At 42.5% G+C, this 22,558-nt stretch overlaps 1 protein-coding gene across 1 annotated transcript in view; it reads right to left on the bottom strand.

The window, feature by feature from the left end:
- LOC120055147 (LIM/homeobox protein Lhx8-like) overlaps positions 1-22,558 on the bottom strand; it is a 51,600-nt gene that overhangs the window by 11,213 nt on the left and 17,829 nt on the right. Inside the window, exons 2-3 of the mRNA XM_039003071.1 lie at positions 671-817; positions 348-469 (exon numbers count right to left, since the gene is read on the bottom strand). Of these exons, the coding sequence (XP_038858999.1) occupies positions 348-469; positions 671-817 (269 nt within the window). The remainder of the gene's footprint in view (positions 1-347; positions 470-670; positions 818-22,558) is intronic.

The raw sequence follows: 22,558 nt of genomic DNA, 5'->3' as shown, positions 1-22,558 counted from the left end.
AAAGGACATCCTAAAAAGCATATTGACTTATCCCCCCCCTCCCTCCCTCCCTCCTCTCCGCTGTAACTATTCCCAAGGTCGTTGCTGTAAATGAGAATGTGTTCTCAGTCAATTTACATGTTAAAATAAGGGTAAAAAAATATATATTTTTAAATGTAGCCGCAACATGCTATCCAATCTTGTAAATAACCTGTTACAAATAAATTATAATAATATGTTTATTTATTCGTTTATTATTTAGGCCAAATACGATGACGTGAACACGCAAACACATGCCTTAAATTCAAAACAAAACAAAAAAAACACTCCATTTTATTGGATATGTATTCTTGAACAATTTCAAATACCTAAAGTAGTCCAATTTGCAAAAGACCTCTTTTTCTTTGATGTAACAACTTGTATGACTGCCAAGCGATGTTTGGCACACGCTACAGGAGAGACAACGCACATGCCAGCACAGGTCGTTAACCTATGAAAAAAAAACATACAATAATGAAATAACAAGAATATTCTTACGTTATTTAGTAGTAGGCTAATGCTAATAGAAAAATAGCCTATTGTTGTACAGTAAGTCGACTAAAATCAATACAAAAAGGTACAAGCTATGCACGAAAATGACCACCCAAAGAAAATGTGAAACGTTGCAACAAGATGCAATCACAAATGTTACCTTCAGCAAGTATTTATCCAAAATGTCCTCGCTGCAACTTGCACAAACAGTTCTACCCAACAGAGGTGCAGACACCATCGCCTGTAGCGACGGGGAGGATGAGCCGAGGGAGCAGGAATCGTCACCCAAGACTTCCACCGGTGTGCCCTGAATAGAACAACATACCGCGGTTAAGACGCAGGTTCTGCCGAATATTACTTTATACACCTGCTAACAAAAACTTTGGCGCAAATTACGCATTGGTGCCAATTACTAATGCGGGAATTAGACGTCTCAGGTTATCCGCTCCATTCCAATTATTATTATTATTTGCTAAATTACTTTTTTAATTTTTTTTAATATATTTTGACAGGCTCATGCGATTGAAACAAAACAAACAAACATCTCTACCTTTTATAACTTTTAAAAATCGCATGTGAGTAGCCTAACGCATGGTGAATTTGTTAGCAAAATATATTTTTTAGTTTTCAAATTATTCATTAGATCAAATGAGGAAATTTTACCATTCGAATTTCTCTCCTGCCCTCTCTCCACCTGCTGATAACCTCTACGTCGCCTTTGCAATCTTCACACATGACCACAAGCTATAGGAACAGGGGATTTTGGTCTGTCACACTCAGCGGCTTTTAAAAAAAAAACTCCCCAAGCTACATCCCATAACTATCATCCTCTTCACCTTTTAACATGACAACCCCAGCGATTATCAAAATTACATTTAAAAAGGGAAGGATAGCCATTACTTTAAAAAAAACAGCCGACACTTGAGGTAATAGTTATCAAATGTGCATTATGCTCTTGAGATTTGCATTTGGTGATTTTGAACTGCTTAGCACATCGCTTGACTCCCCAACGTATCAATTTCGCATGTCAATCAAAACCAGCGCGAGGTAGACAGGGAAAGGGAATTGATTTATTTAATAACACCAATTAATTTTGACACAAACGTTTGCCCGGGACAACCTAAAGGTGAAGAGCTCTCATTAACTACTTGAGTCTTAATTGCTGAATATTTAGGAAGTGAAAACACTGAACCTGCCGCTATATAAGACGGACAATATAATATTGACAGGTATAATTGGCAAAGTAATTTCAAGCAATTCTATTTCAACCCCTTTTGTTGTCATTTTGCGCACTTTTTTACAATACACCTATAGCTATATCTTTGCAGGCTGCGGTGAAAGGAAGGCACAATTCTTGTTCCGATGAAAGCAGAATCCTTGACGCGTCCTTTTCTTTTTTAAGTAGGTTAGTCCTAGGCTAGAAAAACAGAACTTACCCCATCGTTGGAAACGTTTTCATTCTCATCAACAACATTGCAACATTCTAATTTCTGTTCACTTTTCCAGTGCATTTAAATTGTAATTATCGGTAGTGCACTAAACAACCCAACAGCAACTTCCTGACAGTTTCAAATGTCAATATCCCTTTCAAGAGTAGTTAAATTTGTGGTAAGATTATTCCTTTTGTCTCCTTCGACTCCGAGAATAGCCTACTTATAGATTTAGCCTATACCAACCCAGGAGGTTTTGTTTTCTTGAGGGAGGGACATAATTCATATTTCCCTGTCTGCTTTGGCCGCGCCTACCGCGCGTCAAATATTCACTATCGTAAAAAAAAAAAAAAATAGACCTACTGTATAGGCCTAAGAGGAGGAAAATGCCATTCAATGGCATATAATTAACCCCAATGGAGTATTCTAATTGGTGCCATTGTTTTTGAGCATTTGATAGCCTATGTAAAGGCATGCAAGTGTATGCCGAAGTGGTTATTTCGAATTAAATCACTTTCGATTCAAATTCGTTTTTATGAAACTGCACAGAACATTTTGAGCATAAACAATGAAACGACAGGCTAGGCCGTGTGCGTATTTGATTTTATAGCATGGGCATTTGACAATACAACATTTATTTAAATGAATTGGTAATGAAAGGCTGGTTGTATAGTATCTGAATATGTTCATTAGACTACCTAATTTATTTGACTAAAAAGATGCAACAAAATGTCACTTAGTTCCAGCCTGTATCTCGTGTTTCATAACAAATGCTTTATGACAAAATCTCACAAGATATTGAAATAGTAATTCTACACGAAGCTTGCTAGAGTGTTGAGTGATTTTCCATAGTCAATGGTCATTTTACTATCAAATTCTACATATACCATCAGATTGTGAAGATTTGTCATCTCAATTCACCCTCAAGTTCATTTTTGCTCAACCTCTCTCAACCTCTATATTTTTATTTGTGATGTCCCGATGAAGGAGAGTTCTAGCCTGTCTGTTGTGCCATCATGCCACTCCTTGCCATTCCAGGACAAGGACTTGACATGATAGCACATGTCCGGTACTAGGAAGTTTTACCTATCCGTTTTACCTCATTGTCATATACTGTATTACCTTCAGTGAAATTCATTTGTCATCTTATCTCGCTTTTATGGCACACCCAAGGCTGGAAACATGCTGAAGTCGGTTAGAATGTCATGTTTATTTTCAGGGTGTTATTTTACATTCCTTTTATTGATCGTAGGTATTTATTTTAATCGTAAAACGATTATTCATTCATTGATTAAATTAACGATTAGGCGGTTCACTTTATTGTTTTTTTGATCGGTGAGTCTCTTAGGTTTTGATAATAAACCACATGCAAAATGAAATTCTCCATTGCACTTGAATTGAATTGACTGTCTCCATAGAAGTCCATTGAGCCAGCTCATATGCGCTCAAAATGCATACTCACTCAGATGAGGACAGTGTTTCTGCATTACTGAGAGGTGGCTATTGGAAAACATGGTTTATGACTATTACCATACTTTCGAAATCAGCATGCAAATCATCAACATATCCATCTCAACTCATCTTATGATATGGGGCTATTCATTAAATGTTACTATCATACAAGACTCACTACCAATTTTTCTTTCAACTCAAATTGTCTGGATTGACCGCATTTGTCAGTGATGATGATAACAAGACACGTGAGATGAGGGGAAGGGGTGGGAGTGAGGAAAAGGAATTCTGTAAATATCTGCCTTGCAAGCAGACACACACATGCAGTGTTTTTCTCTCTCTCTCTCTCTCTCGCTCTCTCTCTCTCTCTCTCTCTCTCTCTCTCTCACACGCACGCACGCACGCACGCACGCACACGCACATGCACGCATTCACTCTTACACAAGGAGAAAGGAGACCTGCAGTGGTATGAGCAATGTGCCTTATCATTCCATCTAAGTTCCGCTGCAGTGGTGGATAAAGGGCCTAGCGTGCTTCCGTCGAGATGCGTCCTGTTCCACCTTCTGGAGATGAATACTCTCCTATCAGACGACTCATCTCAAGCATGGCACATTGTAGCAGACAAACACTTTTTGGGGTGGCATGAAAATAGTGACCTGGGGCAAATGCAATGTGCGTCCTGCACCCCTGGGCATGCACCACCAAAATTCACATGGCTGTGAGCGCCTAATAGAATCATCTCAGATATCTAAACACAGAACCAAACCAATAACATTTACTTCTTTACCTGCGTTACATCACTGTATATCACATTACAAAATCAATATCAATAGGATATTTAACTGATTTCAAGTGTTGCCTGGGTAAGGTTTGAACCAGGCATGAGGTTTTCCTTCTAACAGTTATAGGCATTTGCATGGCTGAGTGAATCCCCAAATGTATCGCATGATGCAGACCAGACAAAACATGAGAGATAAGAGAGAGGGTAGAAGTGCCTCCTCTATCAACATGCTTATGGACTGATTTTACTTCGTTTTTTTCAGCTTTGTCTTGCCATCACTGCCTTACTGTCGTGGGTGAGCTCTGGCGAGGTCTGGGACCGGTTTCCAGATAGCGATGGAACTTAGTCCTACAAGTATCTCAACGATGCTTCTTTCCTACAACGGCTGAAGATGTATCATGCTTTTCCCAAAACGCCACGCAGAGATAACGGTCGCTAGGTCCGTCGTTGGAGCACGTGCCGATGGTGATGGGACGGAAAGAAAGAGAGCGCTGCTCTCAGATCAGCTTTCTCCATTAAAATATTTCCTTAACATTGGAATTATTTCACAATATTGATGGCCCCTCATTTTCAACCCCCCAAAAATATATAAAAAATATAGATTTTTTTTTTTTGGGGGGTGGGGGGGCTTGCCTGTTTTGCATGTTATTTTGGCATTAATACGTGTCACATATCAATTTGTAAATAATTAAAAAAAAATATATATATATATAATTTAGTTAATAAAGTCGCATACAAGCATGGTCTCTTTTTTTGTTTTCTTGAGTGAGGCAGCTCCAGAATGCAGGTGTTTCAGCCTAGCTCAGTGCTTTCTGTGGGGGTGGTGTAAATAAGAGCATTGCGCTGTGATTGGCTCAGTGTTCTGTCACTCATGGGGACAGTACGTCATCGCCAAGTTTAAGTCCTTAGTAAGTGTAGACATCCAAAATGTCAGCCCTTTGGGTCCTGCCTTAGAGTTATATTACAAGTTCCCTTCCAAGAAGGCTCAAGGTCATTGGCCACAGATAAAATTATGTCAAATCACGTTATATGTACAGTAGCTTTGATTGGACTGATCATGTCAACATCTTACTTTCAAAGTCTTATCTAGCAGTCATCATCATCAATCAAGTTGACAATCTACTGGCAAATCATTTTTAATCCTTGTCATATGAAGAGAAATAATGAAGAGAAATTATAAAAACGTATCGATGCTCATCGGCCATTGGACATAAAGATTACACAACAAGTTGGAAATAACAAATTCAACAATGAGGACTCAGTGGCTAACTGCAAGCATTGCAAAGCAACCACTAGCCTGCTATTTAATAGAGTGGCTGTGTATTTTAAATCCAGGGAATGCCAGACTTTGAGGACAAAATTTGCCCACAAAGGACCGCTGCGCCACCTTCACAAGGTGAGTCCAAAAATGTCTTGTATGCCGCTGCATAAATGATGTAATATGCAAGGGAGATATGTATACTGCAGCTAATAAAGTAATACTAAGTGTATGTTGTGTAGTAAGCTGTTAGTAGCCCATGTGCCTGGTCTATTTTGATCTATTTTCACCAGCGCGGTATTGTAAACACATCTTTCGTGGCCGGTGTGTGCTTGATTGCAAACTTTTTTTGTACAGCTTTGACAGTGCTACTGATAGTAGTGGTGACGCTTGGCTTGCACGTGCAAATTCAGCACAAACAACATTCTATTTTAGAATTGTGTTATTTGACGTGTCAAATTAAAAGCTTATTTTAATGCGTCAAATAGTGGTATATAACATGTATCTTTTTTGACACGCAAAGACACAAACGGCGTTCAATGTGCCTCACCCTAATAATTTGGTCTATTTTCACCTATTATGTTCGCCTACTGTTCTAACTTGGTGGGGCACATGTAGCCTATAACCTGTTTTAGAGAAATGTAATCATTGAATATTGTAAGAGCTTTCATTGTTTGTTTATATGCCCCCTTTATTTATCCTACGGTTCTGACTTGTTGTACAGGGAGTAAACTGTAAGAACGGCCCATGTTCTAAATTCTGTCACTGTACATTTCAAAGTGCTGAACAAATAGTTATATTAACTACTTCCACTCGCTCATTAATGTTTTAATCGAAATTAAGGATTTCCTCTTATCCACTTGTCGTCCCCATATGCCATAGTTTGTACATTTCAATTGTCAGCACCAACCACATTTGTTTAAGCAAGTCAGCCATATCAGCTATGTTTTTTTTAAAGGCAGTAAATGAGGTTGAATGAACAGTTTCGCTGCCCGACAAGGCTCCGCTGAAAGCCAGGGGTAGCAGTTGCAAGGTTTTGGGACTGCTGTTGGAACTCTGCTGTTGTGACAGCTTTATGTAGGCCCTAACAGTTTGTGGGCACTTTTTGTCATCGTTTTAGTGCAATTAATGTATTGTTTAGTGTTGTGTTGTGTAGTGGCTTTGCTGGCATGCAACCCACTTTTCTTTTTTTAGCCACACCAAGATTTACATGCTAAAAATCGCCACTGAATAGGCTAATAGCTTAGGCCTACTGTTTATATTTTAATGCAATCCTCTCGGGTTTTCATTTGAAGCTTTTTTTTTATATCAAATTGTATCAATTTCAAAGACATTGGCAACTTTGTATTTGTATATGTTGCTTGTTTGAATCAATTGCAAAGACACGGACAACTTTTTATTTGTCGTCAACTTTGTTCTGTAGTTATCGTGGTCACAGAGAGATGGATAGGCTAAACCATGGGTAAGCAGCCCAGGTCTTGGAGTGCCGCAGGCACTTCATGTTTTTGGTTGAACTGAACTGGAAGACCAGGTGTGTTGAATTCAGGCAATCACTGAACTGATCAATTTGCTCAGTTGGTCAGTTGAGGTACCTAGCTGGAACGACGTTTTACATCGTTACATTCGAGTGTACCTTAAATGTCCCTTGCCCAAGCGAGGGAGAGTGATGATCAGAGAGGCAAGTTGTAACGATCTTCGTTGGGAGAAAGAGAGGAGGACCAAAGCGCAGCGTGGTAAGTGTCCATGATGAATATTTAATGGAACAAAACTGAACACTGAAATACAAAACAATAAAGTGAACAAACTAAAACCGAAACAGTTCCGTGTGGAACACACAGACACGGAAGACAACCACCCACAAAACACAACAGAAAACAGGCTCCCTAAATATGGTTCCCAATCAGAGACAATGACTAACACCTGCCTCTGATTGAGAACCATATCAGGCCAAACGAAAAACCCAACATAGAAACACAAACATAGATAACCCACCCAACTCACGCCCTGACCATACTAAAACAAAGAAAATACAAAGAACTAAGGTCAGAACGTGACAGTACCCCCCCCCCCCCAAGGTGCGGACTCCGGCCGCAAAACCTGAACCTATAGGGGAGGGTCTGGGTGGAGATCTGTCCGCGATGGCGGCTCTGGCGCTGGACGTGGACCCCACTCCACCATAGTCTTGGTCCGCTTCAGTAGCATCTTTAGAGCGGCGACTCTCGCCGCCGACCTAGGACTGGCAACCCTACTAAAGGGCCCCACTGGACTGAGGAGTGCCTCTGGACTGAGGGGCAGCTCCGGACTGAGGGGCAGCTCCGGACCGAGGGGCAGCTCCGGACCGAGGGGCAGCTCCGGACCGAAGGGCAGCTCCGGACCGAAGGGCAGCTCCTGACCGAAGGGCAGCTCTGGCGGCTCCTGGCCGACGGACGGCTCTGGCGGCTCCTGGCCGACGGACGGCTCTGGCGGCTCCTGACTGACGACGGCTCTGGCGGCTCCTGACTGACAGGCGGCTCTGGCGGCTCCTGACTGACAGGCGGCTCTGGCGGCTCCTGACTGACGGACGGCTCTGGCGGCTCCTGACAGACGGGCGGCTCTGGCGGCTTAGGACAGACGGGCGGCTCAGGCGGCTCAGGACAGACGGGCGGCTCAGGCGGCGCTGGACAGGAAGACGGCTCAGGCGGCGCTGGACAGGAAGACGGCTCAGGCGGCGCTGGACAGGAAGACGGCTCAGGCCGCGCTGGACAGGAAGACGGCTCAGGCGGCGCTGGACAGGAAGACGGCTCAGGCGGCGCTGGACAAGAAGACGGCTCAGGCGGCGCTGGACAGGAAGACGGCTCAGGCGGCGCTGGACAGGAGGGAGACTCAGGCGGCGCTGGACAGGAGGGAGACTCAGGCGGCGCTGGACAGGAGGGAGACTCAGGCGGTGCTGGACAGGAGGGAGACTCAGGTGGCGCTGGACAGGAGGGAGACTCAGGCGGCGCTGGACAGGAGGGAGACTCAGGCGGCGCTGGACAGGAGGGAGACTCAGGCGGCGCTGGACAGGAGGGAGACTCAGGCGGCACTGGACAGGAGGGAGACTCAGGCCTGCCGAGGCGCACAGTAGGCCTGGTGCGTGGTGCCGGGAACTGGAGGTACCGGGCTGGGGACACACATCTCTGGGCGAGTGCGGGGAGCAGGAACAGGGCATACTGGACCCGGGAGGCGCACAGTAGGCCTGGTGCGTGGTGCTGGAACTGGTGGTACCGGGCTGGGAACACGCACCTCAGGGCGAGTGCGGGGTGCTGGAACTTGAGGCCTGGTACGTGGTGCCGGCACCGGAGGGCTGGTGCGAGGGGCTGCCACAGGAGAGCTGGTACGTGGGGCTGCCACAGGAGGGCTGGTGCATGGAGAAGGCTCCGGATAGACCGGACCGTGGAGGCGCACTACTGGTCTCGAGCACCGAGCTTGCCCAACCCTACCTGGCTGAATGCTCCCCGTAGCCAGGCCAGTGCGGCGAGGTGGAATAGCCCGCACTGGGCTGTGCTGGTGAACCGGGGACACCATGCGTAGGGCTGGTGCCATGTACACCGGCCCGAGGAGACGCACTGGAGACCAGATGCGTAGAGCCGGCTTCATGGCACCTGGCTCGATGCCCACTCTAGCCCGGCCGGTACGAGGCGCTGCTATGTACCGCACCGGGCTATGCACACGTACTGGAGACACCGTGCGTATCTCCGCATAACACGGTGCCTGCCCGGACCATCTCTCTCCACGGTAAGCACGGGGAGTTGGCTCAGGTCTCCCTACCTGACTTAGCTACACTCCCCGTGTGCCCCCCCAATACATTTTTGGGGCTGCCTCTCGGGCTTCCTAGCCAGCCGTGTTCTTTCGAAACGCCTGTTCCCTTTTCCTATTACCTCCGTTCTCCTGGCTGCCTCCACCTGTTCCCATGGAAGGCGATCCCTTCCAGCCAGAAACTCCTCCCATGTGTAACATCTCTTGCCGTCTAGAATATCCTCCCATGTCCATTCCTCTCCAGATTTCGGCCGCTGCTGCTGCTGCTGCTGCCCGTTACCACGCTGCTTGGTCCGATTGTGGTGGGTGGTTCTGTAACGATCTTCGTTGGGAGAAAGAGAGGAGGACCAAAGCGCAGCGTGGTAAGTGTTCATGATGAATATTTAATGGAACAAACCTGAACACTGAAATACAAAACAATAAAGTGAACGAACTAAAACCGAAACAGTTCCGTGTGGAACACACAGACACGGAAGACAACCACCCACAAAACACAACAGAAAACAGGCTCCCTAAATATGGTTCCCAATCAGAGACAATGACTAACACCTGCCTCTGATTGAGAACCATATCAGGCCAAACGAAAAACCCAACATAGAAACACAAACATAGATTACCCACCCAACTCACGCCCTGACCATACTAAAACAAAGAAAATACAAAAGAACTAAGGTCAGAACGTGACACAAGTCCTTTGTGGAAATCTTGAAGTTGAGCTTAATAGCAACCCACCTAAATCTATTAATGCACCTAGCAAGCTAACATAGCTAGCTAGCACTCCTGCCAGGTAGCTAGCTACCCATAGCTGGCCAGCTGGCAAGCTAGTTTAATAGTTTGGTCATTTATTCCAATACATTTCAGAATTCCAAAAATATGTTTATGAATCTAGCTACGTTTTAGGCTCTTCACTACAAGATTAAGCCAATTTACTCAAGATAAAATCAATGGTATCTAGAGTATATATATATTTTAGCAAGCTAGAATCATAATTTTGTCAGACATGCTGAAAATGCATCAGTGTTGGTTAAATTTTACACTTCGCGGCCACCGGAGATTGACATGTGACTAGAGTTTGCATTGAATTGTGGATCAAAGTTCTTCACTCGCTCCGTAGCACTATGAATTTATGAATTGGACTTTGACGGGGATTCCAGAGGGAAAGTGGCTAGCGCAAGGGCTGGGGGGATAAAACGAATGTGTTTGGACTGCAGCCAATGAACAGGGTTGCCTTTCCCCTGAGCTAAACCATGTGATTCTATGTTTAGTAGAGATCTTCTGTGTATAAAGTGACTCGGGAGGGCACTTAGCTGTTCTACGGCTGTGTCTACACTTGACACTTACATGGGACATTGACCTGATATCACAATACGAAGAAAGCATAAAAACTACAGATCTAGACAAACAAAAGTTGCATTGTGCTTGGATTGGGTTCAGATCTGGCTGACCACTTCAGGTGATTAGGGACACATTATGTGCAGATTTCTCTTCAGTCTGGATCAGTGGCAATTTTGGCTTGTAAATCTTGGTGGGGCAAAAATATATATATGTTTTTGATGCATGCCAGCAAAGCCACTACACAACACAACAATAAACAATAGATGAATTGCACTATAACTGTGACAAATGGTGCCCAAAGACTTTTAGGGCTTACATAAAGCTGTTCCAACAGCAGAGTCCCAACAGCAGTCCCAACACCTTACACCTGGCTATCAGCGAAGCCTTGTCGGCAGTGAAACAGTTCATTCATCCTCATTTACTGCCTTAAAAAAACAGCTGATATGGCTGACTTGCTTAAAGAAATGTGGCTTCTAATGGCAATTGAAACTATGGGATAAGGGGACGACGAGCGGATAAGAGGCAATCCGCAATGTCGATTAAGGCATTAATGAGCGAGCTAGGATGGACGTAGTCAATATATCAATTTGTTGAGCACTTTTGAGATGTACAGCGTCAGAATTCTAAATATGGGCCGTTTTGCAATATTCTCCCTGTACACCAAGTCAGAACCGTAGGATAAATAAAGAGAGCATATAACCAGACAATGGAAGCTCTTACAATATTCAATGATTACATTTCTCTAAAACAGGCTATAAGCTACATGTGCACCACCAAGTCAGAACAGTAGGCGAAATTAAGAAGGGAAAAGGGACCAAATTATTAGGGTGAGGCACATGGGCTACAAACAGCTTACTACACAACATACAATTAGTATGACTTTCTTAGCTACAGTATACATATTTCCCTGGCATATTACATCATTTATGCAGCTTCATACAAGACATAATTGGACTCACATTGTTGTGCTGTTCTCACTTGAACAGGAAGGTGGGGTGGCGATCCTTCATGGGAAAACTTTGTCATCAAACATCAAAGTCTGACATTCTCTGGATTTATGGTGCTTTCAAGACAACTGGGACTCGGAAAAAAACATGGTCGAATCATGATGACTCAAGTGATCTTCAGGTCAGAGCTCTAGAAAGAGGCCCGATTTCCTGACTTATAATTTCAATATCTATTTTCCCAGTCAGAGGTTGTTTTTTCCAGAGTTCCCAGTTGTCTTGAACTCACTGAAGTCAGATTTCCCAGTTTTGAGTTTCCAGTTATTTTGAGCGTGGCAGAAGTCATGCTGGACAGACAGCATGGCCAATGTTGAATGTTTATCTCTTTAAGCTTGGAGAAGAGACCCTTAAACCCAGACTTGGACCACACACTTACTCCACTGAATAGCAGGCTAGTGATTGCTTTGCAATGCTTTCAGTGATTCCTTCCAAACCACTGATTGTTGAATTCGCGATTTCCAACTTGTTGTGTAATGTTTATGTCCAATGGCCGATGAGCACCGATACATGTTACCTATAATTTCTCGTCATTCTTTTTCTTCATATGACAAGGATTAAAAAGGATTGTCCATTAGATTGTCTACTTGATTCATGATGATGACTGCTGCTAAGATTTTGAAAGTATGATGTTGACATGTTCAGTCCAATCAAAGCTGCTGTAGATATAACGTGATTTGACATAATTCTATCTGTGGCCAATGACCTTGAGCCTTCTTGGATTGGCACTTCTAATGTAACTCTATGGCAGCACACAAGAGGCGCAAATTATCGAGCTCTACCCTTGGATTTGGCGGTGATGTAGTGTCCCCATGAGTGACAGAACACTGAGCCAATCCCGGTTCAACTTGAGAACATTACCAACCCCTATGCTCCATATTTTCCGCTGACTGCCCCACCACCACAGAAAGTACTGAGCTAGGCTCAGAGCAATGATTTTTCATTTATTTTTGACATGGTTTGCTTACTGATATGTGACATGTATTAATGCCAAAATAACATGCAAAACTTTTTTTAAGCTTAAAACTTCATATGGCTCAAATCCCGTTAACGGGATCGATTTGACAACAGCCAGTGAAATTGCAGGGTGCCAAATTCAAACAACAGAAATCTCCAAATTAAAATTCCTGAAACATACAAGTCTTATACACCATTTTAAAGATAAACTTCTTGTTAATCCAATCACAGTGTCCGATTTCAAAAAGGCTTTACGGCGAAAGCATACCATGCGATTATGTTAGGTTAGCGCCTAGTCACAAAAAACATAGCCATTTTCCAGCCAAAGAGAGTAGTCACAAAAAGCAGAAATAGAGATAAAATTATTCACTAACCTTTGATGATCTTCATCAGGTGGCACTCATAGGACTTCATGTTACACAATACATGTATGTTTTGTTCGATAAAGTTAATATTTATATCCAAAAATCTCAGTTTACATTTGCGCGTTATGTTCAGTAATGTTTAGCCTCCAAAACATCCGGTGAATTTGCAGAGAGCCACATCAATTTACAGAAATACTCATCATAAACTTTGATGAACGATACAAGTGTTACACATAGGATTAAAGATAACCTCTTCCTTAATGCAACCGCTGTGTCAGATTTCAAAAAAGCTTTACGGCGAAAGCACACCATGCGATAATCTGAGTACAGCACTCAGCCACCAAAACAAGCCATACAGATACCCGCCTAGGTCAACAAAAGTCAGAAATAGCGTTATAAATATTCACTTACCTTTGATGATCTTCATCGGAATGCACTCCCAGGAATCCCAGTTCCACAATAAATGTTCATTTTGTTCGATAAAGTTCATCTTTATGTCCCGAAAACCTCCTTTTTGTTCGCGCGTTTAGTTCACTAATCCAAATGCACAAAATGCGGAAACTAAGTCCAGACGAAAAGTCAAAAAAGTTCCATTACAGTTCGTAGAAACATTATTTTAACAGTTTTAGAAACTTTAGAGTGTTTTCTATCCAAATCTACTAATTATATGCATATTCTAGCTTCTGGGCCTGAGTAACAAGCAGTTTACTTTGTGCACGCTTTTCATCCGGACGTGAAAATACTGCCCCCTAGTTTAAGAGGTTAAAAGGTGTGGCTCAAAACAGGTGAACCATGAATGACGGGTCACCTTTGGTCTGGATGCAATCAGGCTACCAAAAGCGCATACAGTGTGATGCAATGTCAGCAGCACTCCGCCCACAAGTCTCCAGAAAATGTGTGTTTTGGGAGCAAGAGGCAATTTTTTTCATTAAATGTTGGAGGAAATACGTTCCTAGCGTGTGAGGAACGTGTTTTATGGTTTTATAAATGCTAGCCAGCTAGCTTATTTTCAAAATGTTTTTGTTGTTGTTGTTTGGCTAGAGTTATGTTAACCTGTTTGCAATCCCTTTAGCTTTGCTAGCTAGCTTACTGGCTAGTTACAGAAGTTAGTTGGCTAGTTAGCTACAGTAGTTGGCTACTGCCATCAAGTTGTTGTTGTGTTATTATCAGATTTAGCCTGTTCCACCGTTAGCAGAATAGGGTGCGTTTCCATTTAACTATCTTGTGTCGATAAAAACAGCTGGACGTAATGACGTCACACCTATATATAAAAAATATAGCAAAAACCAAGTGTGTAATAAAAATGTAGTGGTTGTAGTGTTTACCCTTGGAAACATTTCAACTGGTGATTTAGTGCATTTGTATTGGATGCGCATTAGAGTAAGCTGCCTCAATATTCGCAGACTAGGTGGTAATAGCCTATCTCTAAGAGCTGATCCGTAGTCAGTATTGTGAAATAATTATAATGTTAAGGTAAGATTTGAATTGAGAAATATTATCTGAGAACAGAGCTGCCTTTCTTTCTCAATTCAGCTCCTAGAGAGATACTGTATTACCACCAGTGGTGTAAAGAGCTTAAGTAAAAATACTTTAAAGTACTACTTAAGTATTTTTTTAGTTTATCTCTACTTTACCATTTATTTATTTTACTTTTACTTCATTACATTCCTAAAGATAATAATGTACTTTTTTACTCCATACATTTTTCCTGACACCCAAAAGTACTTGTTACATTTTGAATGCTTACTGTAGCAGGACAGGAAAATTGTCAAATTCACACACTTAAAGAGAAAATCCCTGGTCATCCCTACTGCCTCTGATGTGACAGACTCATTAAACACAAATGCCTTGTTTGTAAAATATGTGTGCGCCCCTGGCTATCTATTTAAAAAACAAGAAAATTGTCTGGTTTGCTTAATATAAGGAATTTGAAATTATTTATACCTTTACTTTTGATACTTAAGTCTATTTAAGCAATTACATTTACTTTTGATACTTCAGTATATTTAAAACCAAATACTTTTTGACTTTTTAGTAGTATTTTACTAGGTGACTCACTTTTACTTGAGTCATTTTCTATTAAGGTATCTTTACTTTTACTCAAGTATCACATTTGGGTACTTTTTGCACCAATGATTACCACCTCGGTAGCAAACAGTGAGGCGGCTTATTGTAATGCGTACTCAAAGAAATTCACAAAATCACAGATTTGGCACATCATTGCCCACATTTGAGGCTACATTTGGGGCTAATTTGAGACAAATTATAAACAGTAGCCTAAGTAGAAAAATAGAACTCAATTTATTGAACATGAAATGTATTTCAACATGTATCTATGTTTCAATGCAGTCATCTCAGTTTTCATTTGAAGCATATTGTTTTTATACATTTCTTGTTTGTATCAATTGCAAAGACATTGGCAACTTTGTACTTGTAGTCAACTTTGATCTGAAGTTACGGCGGTCACAGAGAGATGGATAAACCATGTGGTTCTAGGTTTAGTGGAGATATTCCGTAGATAAAATTAACACCGCACTTAGCTGTTCTATAGGCGGTCTGAGGCAGGTGTTGGATTAAGATAGTTTTCAAGTGCAACGTTAATAACGATGGTTTTGGTAAACATCTTGGAGATTTAACGATGCTCTAGGTTCTAAAGATGAATTTAGCCCTAAGATGTGTTATGTCTCTGACTATGATTAAATGAGATGACAGGCTATTTTATCAAATCGATTACCTAATGTTTAATTGATTACGTGATTTTTTTATTATTATTTTTTTATTTCACCTTTATTTAACCAGGTAGGCCAGTTGAGAACAAGTTCTCATTTACAACTGCGACCTGGCCAAGATAAAGCAAAGCAGTGCGACAAAAACAACAACACAGAGTTACACATGGAATAAACAAACGTACAGTCAATAACACCATAGAAAAGCTGTATTGAGTGTGTGCTAATGAAGTAAGGAGGTAAGGCAATAAATAGGCCATAGTGGCGAAGTAATTACAATTTAGCAATTAACACTGGAGTGATAGATGTGCAGATGAGGATGTGCAAGTAGAAATACTGGTGTGCAAAAGAGCAGAAAAAACCCAGAAAACAAATATGGAAATGAGGTAGGTAGTTGGTTGGATGGGCTATTTACAGATGGGCTGTGTACAGCTGCAGCGATCTGTAAGCTGCTCTGACAGCCAATGCTTGAAGTTAGTGAGGGAGATACATGTATAAGTCTTCAACTTCAGTGATTTTTGCAATTCGTTCCAGTCATTGGCAGCAGAGAACTGGAAGGAAAGGCGGCCAAAGGAGGTGTTGGCTTTGGGGATGACCAGTGAAATATACCTGCTGGAGTGCGTGCAGTGTTAGAGTGTTGGAGGCTATTTTGTAAATGACATCGCCGAAGTCAAGGATCGGCAGGATAGTCAGTTTTACGAAGGTATGTTTGGCAGCATGAGTGAAGGAGGCTTTGTTGCAAAATAGGAAGCCGATTCTAGATTTAATTTTGGATTGGAGATGCTTGATATGAGTCTGGAAGGAGAGTTTACAGTCTAGCCAGACACCTAGGTATTTATAGTTGTCCACATATTCTAAGTCAGAACCGTCCAGAGAAGTGATGCTAGGCGGGCGGGCGGGTGTGGGCAGCGATCGGTTGAAGAGCATGCATTTAGTTTTACTAGCATTTAAGTGCAGTTGGAGGCCACGGAAGGAGTGTTGTATGGCATTGAAGCTCGTTTGGAGGTTTGTTAACACAGTGTCCAAAGAAGGGCCAGATGTATACAGAATGGTGTCGTCTGCATAGAGGTGGATTAAAGAATCACCAGCAGCAAGAGTGATATATACAGAGAAACGAGTCGGCCCGAGAATTGAAACCTGTGGCACCCCCATAGAGACAGGCCCTCCGATTTGACACACTGAACTCTATCTGAGAAGTAGTTAGTGAACCAGGCAAGGCAGTCATTAGAAAAACCAAGATTGTTGAGTCTGCCGATAAGAATACGGTGACTGACAGAGTCGAAAGCCTTGGCCAGGTCGATGAAGACGGCTGCACAGAACTGTTTTTTATCGATGGTGGTTATGATATCGTTTAGGACCTTGAGTGTCTGATTGAATTAAACCATGCAACAATTAACTCATTAATAACCTTGGGCACCACGGAAGCATGTTTATAGAGCTGCTGTCTTCCGAATAAAAACCTTGAGAAGCTATGCTACCATACATACAGAATCTTATGCATACTAATAACCACCCATTCGGAAAAGGAAAATGCAAGATATATATTTACTCAGAGCTGCACTTCGATAGATGGAAGACCGGTTTGCCCAGCAGAGATCGCCATTGTCCTTTGAAGAATCTTTCTGCTCGTAGTGCTGTAGAGCGGATACATTGAAGTACCCTGTCATTCTTAGGAGATTGTCTGTCATTTCCTAGGCCACGTACGTTTACAGCTGCAGCTGATAATCTGAGTTCTAGGATCTATCACTTCTTCTTTAGTGAATAATAGTTTAAAGTTCATACCAAGTTGCCATAATCAGCTTGTGCTGTATTCTGGCTGGTCTAGTCGAAATTCACCATTCCAGCGTGGTGATCGTCACCTCCAAATTGAAATTCGCCCTTCTAAACATTCGGACAGCAGTCCTCACATTTCTGGAACTAAATGTTAATGATCGTTATGGGGGCTTTTGTACTGGGGAGGAGAAGGGGCATGTTTCATCCTTCTAACCAATGTCTGTGCTCCCGTGGGTGGGGTTACTGATTGAGCATAAGTTTACTTATGAAACAATTCTCTCATTCAGGATCTAAAATCACATTTTATGTTCTCACAAATAGTTTCATGTTTAATCACAAGATTTGCAACATTTTGATGTAAATCTGATAACTAGAATGTGTAGACTTTCAAAGATACAATTCTGTCGTCCTATCATCAGTAACAATCTACCAAAACAATGATCTGACATCATACTCTTTAAGTACCAACGGACCCTTCCATTACAGAAATATTGTATCATTGTTCAAATTTCTGATGTTACCATCTTGTAGTATTTCTCTGTGGTAACAAAAGGGCTTTCCAAAAGTCCATTCTGTAGAGTGGAGAGAGAGTTTTGGTATTTATGATAGGTCATAAACTGGTGGGGGGGGGGGGGGGGGGGGGGAGAGAAAGAAGGGGGGGGGGGGGGGGGGGGGGGGGGGGGGGGGGGGGGGGGGGGGGGTTATGACCCTCACCTAACAGGGCAAAGTCATGACAGTCCCTCTCTGTTGGGTTCAATCTTGCGATTATCCAGCAAGTTGCAAACCAACATAAAAATGACCGTGGGTTTTCCTGGTTGTGGGTCTTCATTGTTGTCCCCCTCTGGTGGTTTACCTTGGTAGGTTTTCTGGATGCTGCAACATACCACAGGAATGGCCAGGGGATGTTAGGCTTGGTTTCTGTCCAGCAACTTGTGACATCAGCTGATGTAAGAAGGGCTTTATAAAGAAATTTGATTGATATCCGGGTTGGGGATCGCCGTTCCGGACCTGTCGTCTGGTCATCGAGACAGGAGGATCTGGGCAGTAACTTAAGGAAGATGTTAACAACACACACACACTCCCAAAATATATAATTACATTTCCTCCCAAATGAGCGGCGTTGTGGCACTAACTGATGGTTGTATGGGAAAGTTGTTTATGGCTCTATCACGTCCTATGTGTCAAAGAAAATGAAAACATTTATAAAAGCATAAACAAAAGATAAATACAAAATATCGTTATCACACCTTAATCATCTAATTGGACTGTATTCTATATACGTCCAAGGTCTTGGCAAAATGAATATCATGGCATTGGCAATGTCATGTCTAGGGCGTACCTACTTTGCGGTGTGTTGCTTAGGGCACTATCCTAAGTTGATAACTAGATGTTAAGTCTACAGCTGTAAGGCACTAGTTTTGGGCAGTCTACAAGACCTATGGACTTCTGGGGAGAAACTGGTGAGTACGGTGGCAGTAGGGCCAAAAGCCTCAGGGTAAATTTTCAATTTTACCCAGGCTGGCGTTTTGCTCAGACCCTTAAGTGATCCTAGACACAATCCTCATTGAATGTACCGTTGTTCATGTGCGTTTATGCTTACACAAGCGTTCATGCCAAGGGAAGAAAACCAAGTATCCTGGTCTCCTACAACTTGTTCAGAATGAGTCTGACGCAATTAGGTAATTTTCAGGTCAATGCCTGGAGGTCAGTCAGAATTGGTGTCGAGGGAGTCTGTAGTGGTTTTACTACAAGCCACTGTGTCTTCCACTATTGTAGGGGCGATATGTATGAAGAAGTCTATTTCATAGCTATGTTATCCACGGAAGAACTAGCCTCACGACGGAAGTACTCTATAAGCACTGAACCAGTCGTACGCGGTGTGATCATGGTTCATGTCTTCTAATAACTTTCCTCCTGAATGGAGGGTTCTATTTATTAGTGGCATGTGTGTTAACCATTGGAAGAGTGCTCTGGAGATTCCCTTCCACGTGTTGCAATCTGGAGTGACTCCTAACTACTTTGTCGCTGTTGTCAAGCGCAATTTGATTTGTTAGGTCTCTAACCTTCTTACTGATTGTAGCTGGACTAACTGTTGCTGGCATTGGTACTGGTACTCAAGGGGACCAGGAATCCTACCGATTTGTTCTGAAATGTTATCCTACCGGAATAAATGATTAGAGCACTTTACTAGTTGCAATGTAGTGGCTACTACACATGGCAAATAATCATTATTGTTGCCATTTGTTTTGGAGGTGGAAAGGTCCACTGGACTTCTTTTACGACCAGTGTGGTACACCTCAGTGATATCTCAGATGTGTTCTGAGTTATCCCCATCGAAGGGCCTGTCCGCTCCTCTCTGTTCTCATGGGAAAGTTTACAACAAGATTTTTTCCTGCTCTGGCGGCCTCGTACGGTGCTGCACGTAGTCTCGACCCCCCCACCGGCCTCGAGGAGGCTCATGGGTCTGGGCTGGTATTCCCCCCCTTTGTGTCTCGGGACCCTCCCACCAGCGGTTGGTGTGGGTATCCGAGGCACAAATGAAAAGGTTGGACCCTGTGTACGAGTTGTCAGCAGCCGCGTAGTTTGTAGATTGGCTGTAACCATTCAACCAAATCTCCTGGTGTTTGTGCTTCAAAACGCTCAGTGGCTGTCGAGGCCTGTCAGTCACCACAGCGTCCGTGTGTAGCGACCGTTCCAGTACCTGCAAATCATCAGGTCAGTTGCGGGACTGACGCCGTTAGATTCATTGTACAGGGTTTCAGTCCCCCTCAAATCAGAAAATGTATCATCGGAAGCAGAGTACACTCTGCTCGTTGATGCTTTTAATCCTGAGACGCCCGCAGTGCTTGTGGAAGTGTCCGGAGGACAAGGGAAGTTAAAACCTGTTTGGGATAGGGGGCAACATTTTCACTTTGGATGAATTGCGTGCCCAAACTGAACTGCCTCCTACTCTGTCCCACATGGTAATATATGCATATTATTATTACTATTGGATAGAAAACACTCTGAAGTTTCTAAAACTGTTTGAATTATGTCTGTGAGTATAACAGAACTCATATGGTAGACAAAAACCTGAGAAGAAATCCAAACAGGAAGTGAGAAATCGATTTTCAAAACAGTGCCTATTGAAATCCCTGTTAGTTATGGATGTGCATGCACTTCCTAGGGCTTCCACAAGATGTCACAGTCTTTAGATACTGGTTGTAGGATTCTACTATAAAGGAGGGGCTTATAGGAGCTCTTTTACTGAGTGGTCTGCAGAAAGCCTCGGTCTCATTATGCGAGGTCACGAGAGAGTATGCTCTCGTTCCAATGCTTTTCTTCAGACAATGAAATTCTCCGGTTGGAACCTTATTGATGATTAATGTTAAAAACATCCTAAATATGGATTGCATACATCATTTGACTTGTTTCTACGACCTGTAACGGAACTTTTTGAGTTTTTGTCTGGAGGAATTGCTCGTGCCTCATGAAGATGGATTACTGGGCTGAACATGCTAACAACAAGTGGCTAAATGATGGGCTTTATGGAACTTTATGGAACAAATCAGTCATTTATTGTCGAACTGGGATTCCTGGGACTGCCTTCTGATGAAGATATTCAAAGGTAAGTGAATATTTATAGTGTTTTTTGTAGCTTCTGTTGACGCCAAAATGGCGGATATTTCTTTGTCTATTTTGGGTTCTGAGCGCCGTTCTCAGATTATTATTTTTCCGTAAAGTTTTTTTGAAATCTGACACAGTGGTTGCATAGAGGATAAGTTTATCTTTAATTCTGTGAATAACACTTGCATCTTTTATCAATGTTTATTATGAGTATTTCTGCAAAATCACCGGATGTTTTGGAATCAAAACATTACTGCACGTAACGCGCCAAAGTAAACTGAGATTTTTTTTATATATATATGCACATTATCGAACAAAACACACAATACATGTAAAACATGATGTCCTATGAGTGTCATCTGATGAAGATAATCAAAGGTTAGTGATTCATTTTATCTATATTTCTGCATTTTGTAACTCCTATCGCCGGCTGAAAAAATGGCTGTGTGTGTTTGTGACTTGGCTCTGACCTAACATAATCATATGTTGTGTTTTGCTGTAAATCATTTTTGAAATCGGACACCATGGGTAGATTAACAAGATGTTTATCTTTCATTTGCTGTATTGGACTTGTTAATGTGTGAAAGTTACATATTTAAAAAATATATTTTTGAATTTCGCACGCTGCCTTTTCAGCGGAATGTTGTGGGTGTTCCGCTAGCGGAACCCCTGGGCTAGAAAGGTTAATCTCAGCAACAGAATCGCGTGACTCCAAGGAGGAGGGAAGCTGGCCATTCACAGAGACTACTGGCTATAAATCATGAACAGGCTTTTCAATCAGGTTTGCTGATTGAAGGTTACGAGATATCATACTATCTCCTTGGGTCAGGTACAGCACTGAGAAGTGTTGAGATATCTTTTTCAAAAGGGGTCCTTGTGATAAATGGTTCTTGTGGGTGACTGTGTTGCAGTCAACGGTTGGAGACGACAGTGTGGTCGATGGAGACTGCACAGCTGCCTTTGACCATACTTGGTTTGTCTTCCAATCCATCAGAGGGATCAAACGATCCATCAAGTCTGTTCCGAGTAGCAGTGGTTCAGATTCGAGGCTGGTGACATACACAGGGTGAACAAGCGATACGCCTTGGAAAAGTAGTTTCAGCATGATTCGCGTTGTGAGAGGCGAGGTAGCCTGAGTGACACCTCAAAGGAAAGTATTGCATTTTTCTGTTTTCAACAAACGTTTAGCTGGGTGCAAAGCATTTTTGAGATCATCGAACAGCGTTTGAGAGATGAGTGATATAGTCGAGCCCGAATCAATTAGCACATGACAGGTTAAGCAGTCCTCCAGGACTGTTTCCAGGTATGGGCGCCTTGAGTTGCGTTTTGTGGTCATGTAGCACACAAAGTGGGGTGATCGTTCGCAATGACGTGGTGTGTCATTTCATTTCTTCATGGTGAAAACAGATTGACTTCTCGGGTTGTGAAAACGGATTGACTTCTCAGGTTTCGAGTGGAATTTGATCCTGCGAAGTTTTTGACCTTTTTCTTCGCAACCTTTTTATCAGAGTCTATCAACAAAGCCTGCGTGATTGTGTCTTGATCTAGCTGGCCCTGGATAGGGTTTTGAGTGAGAGCGGGGGTAATTTG

The sequence above is a fragment of the Salvelinus namaycush genome, chromosome 10, assembly GCF_016432855.1.
Source record: "Salvelinus namaycush isolate Seneca chromosome 10, SaNama_1.0, whole genome shotgun sequence".
Taxonomy (NCBI): domain Eukaryota; kingdom Metazoa; phylum Chordata; class Actinopteri; order Salmoniformes; family Salmonidae; genus Salvelinus; species Salvelinus namaycush.
The sequence above is the reverse complement of the archived record's forward strand: the minus strand, read 5'-3'. Positions and strand labels throughout refer to the sequence as shown.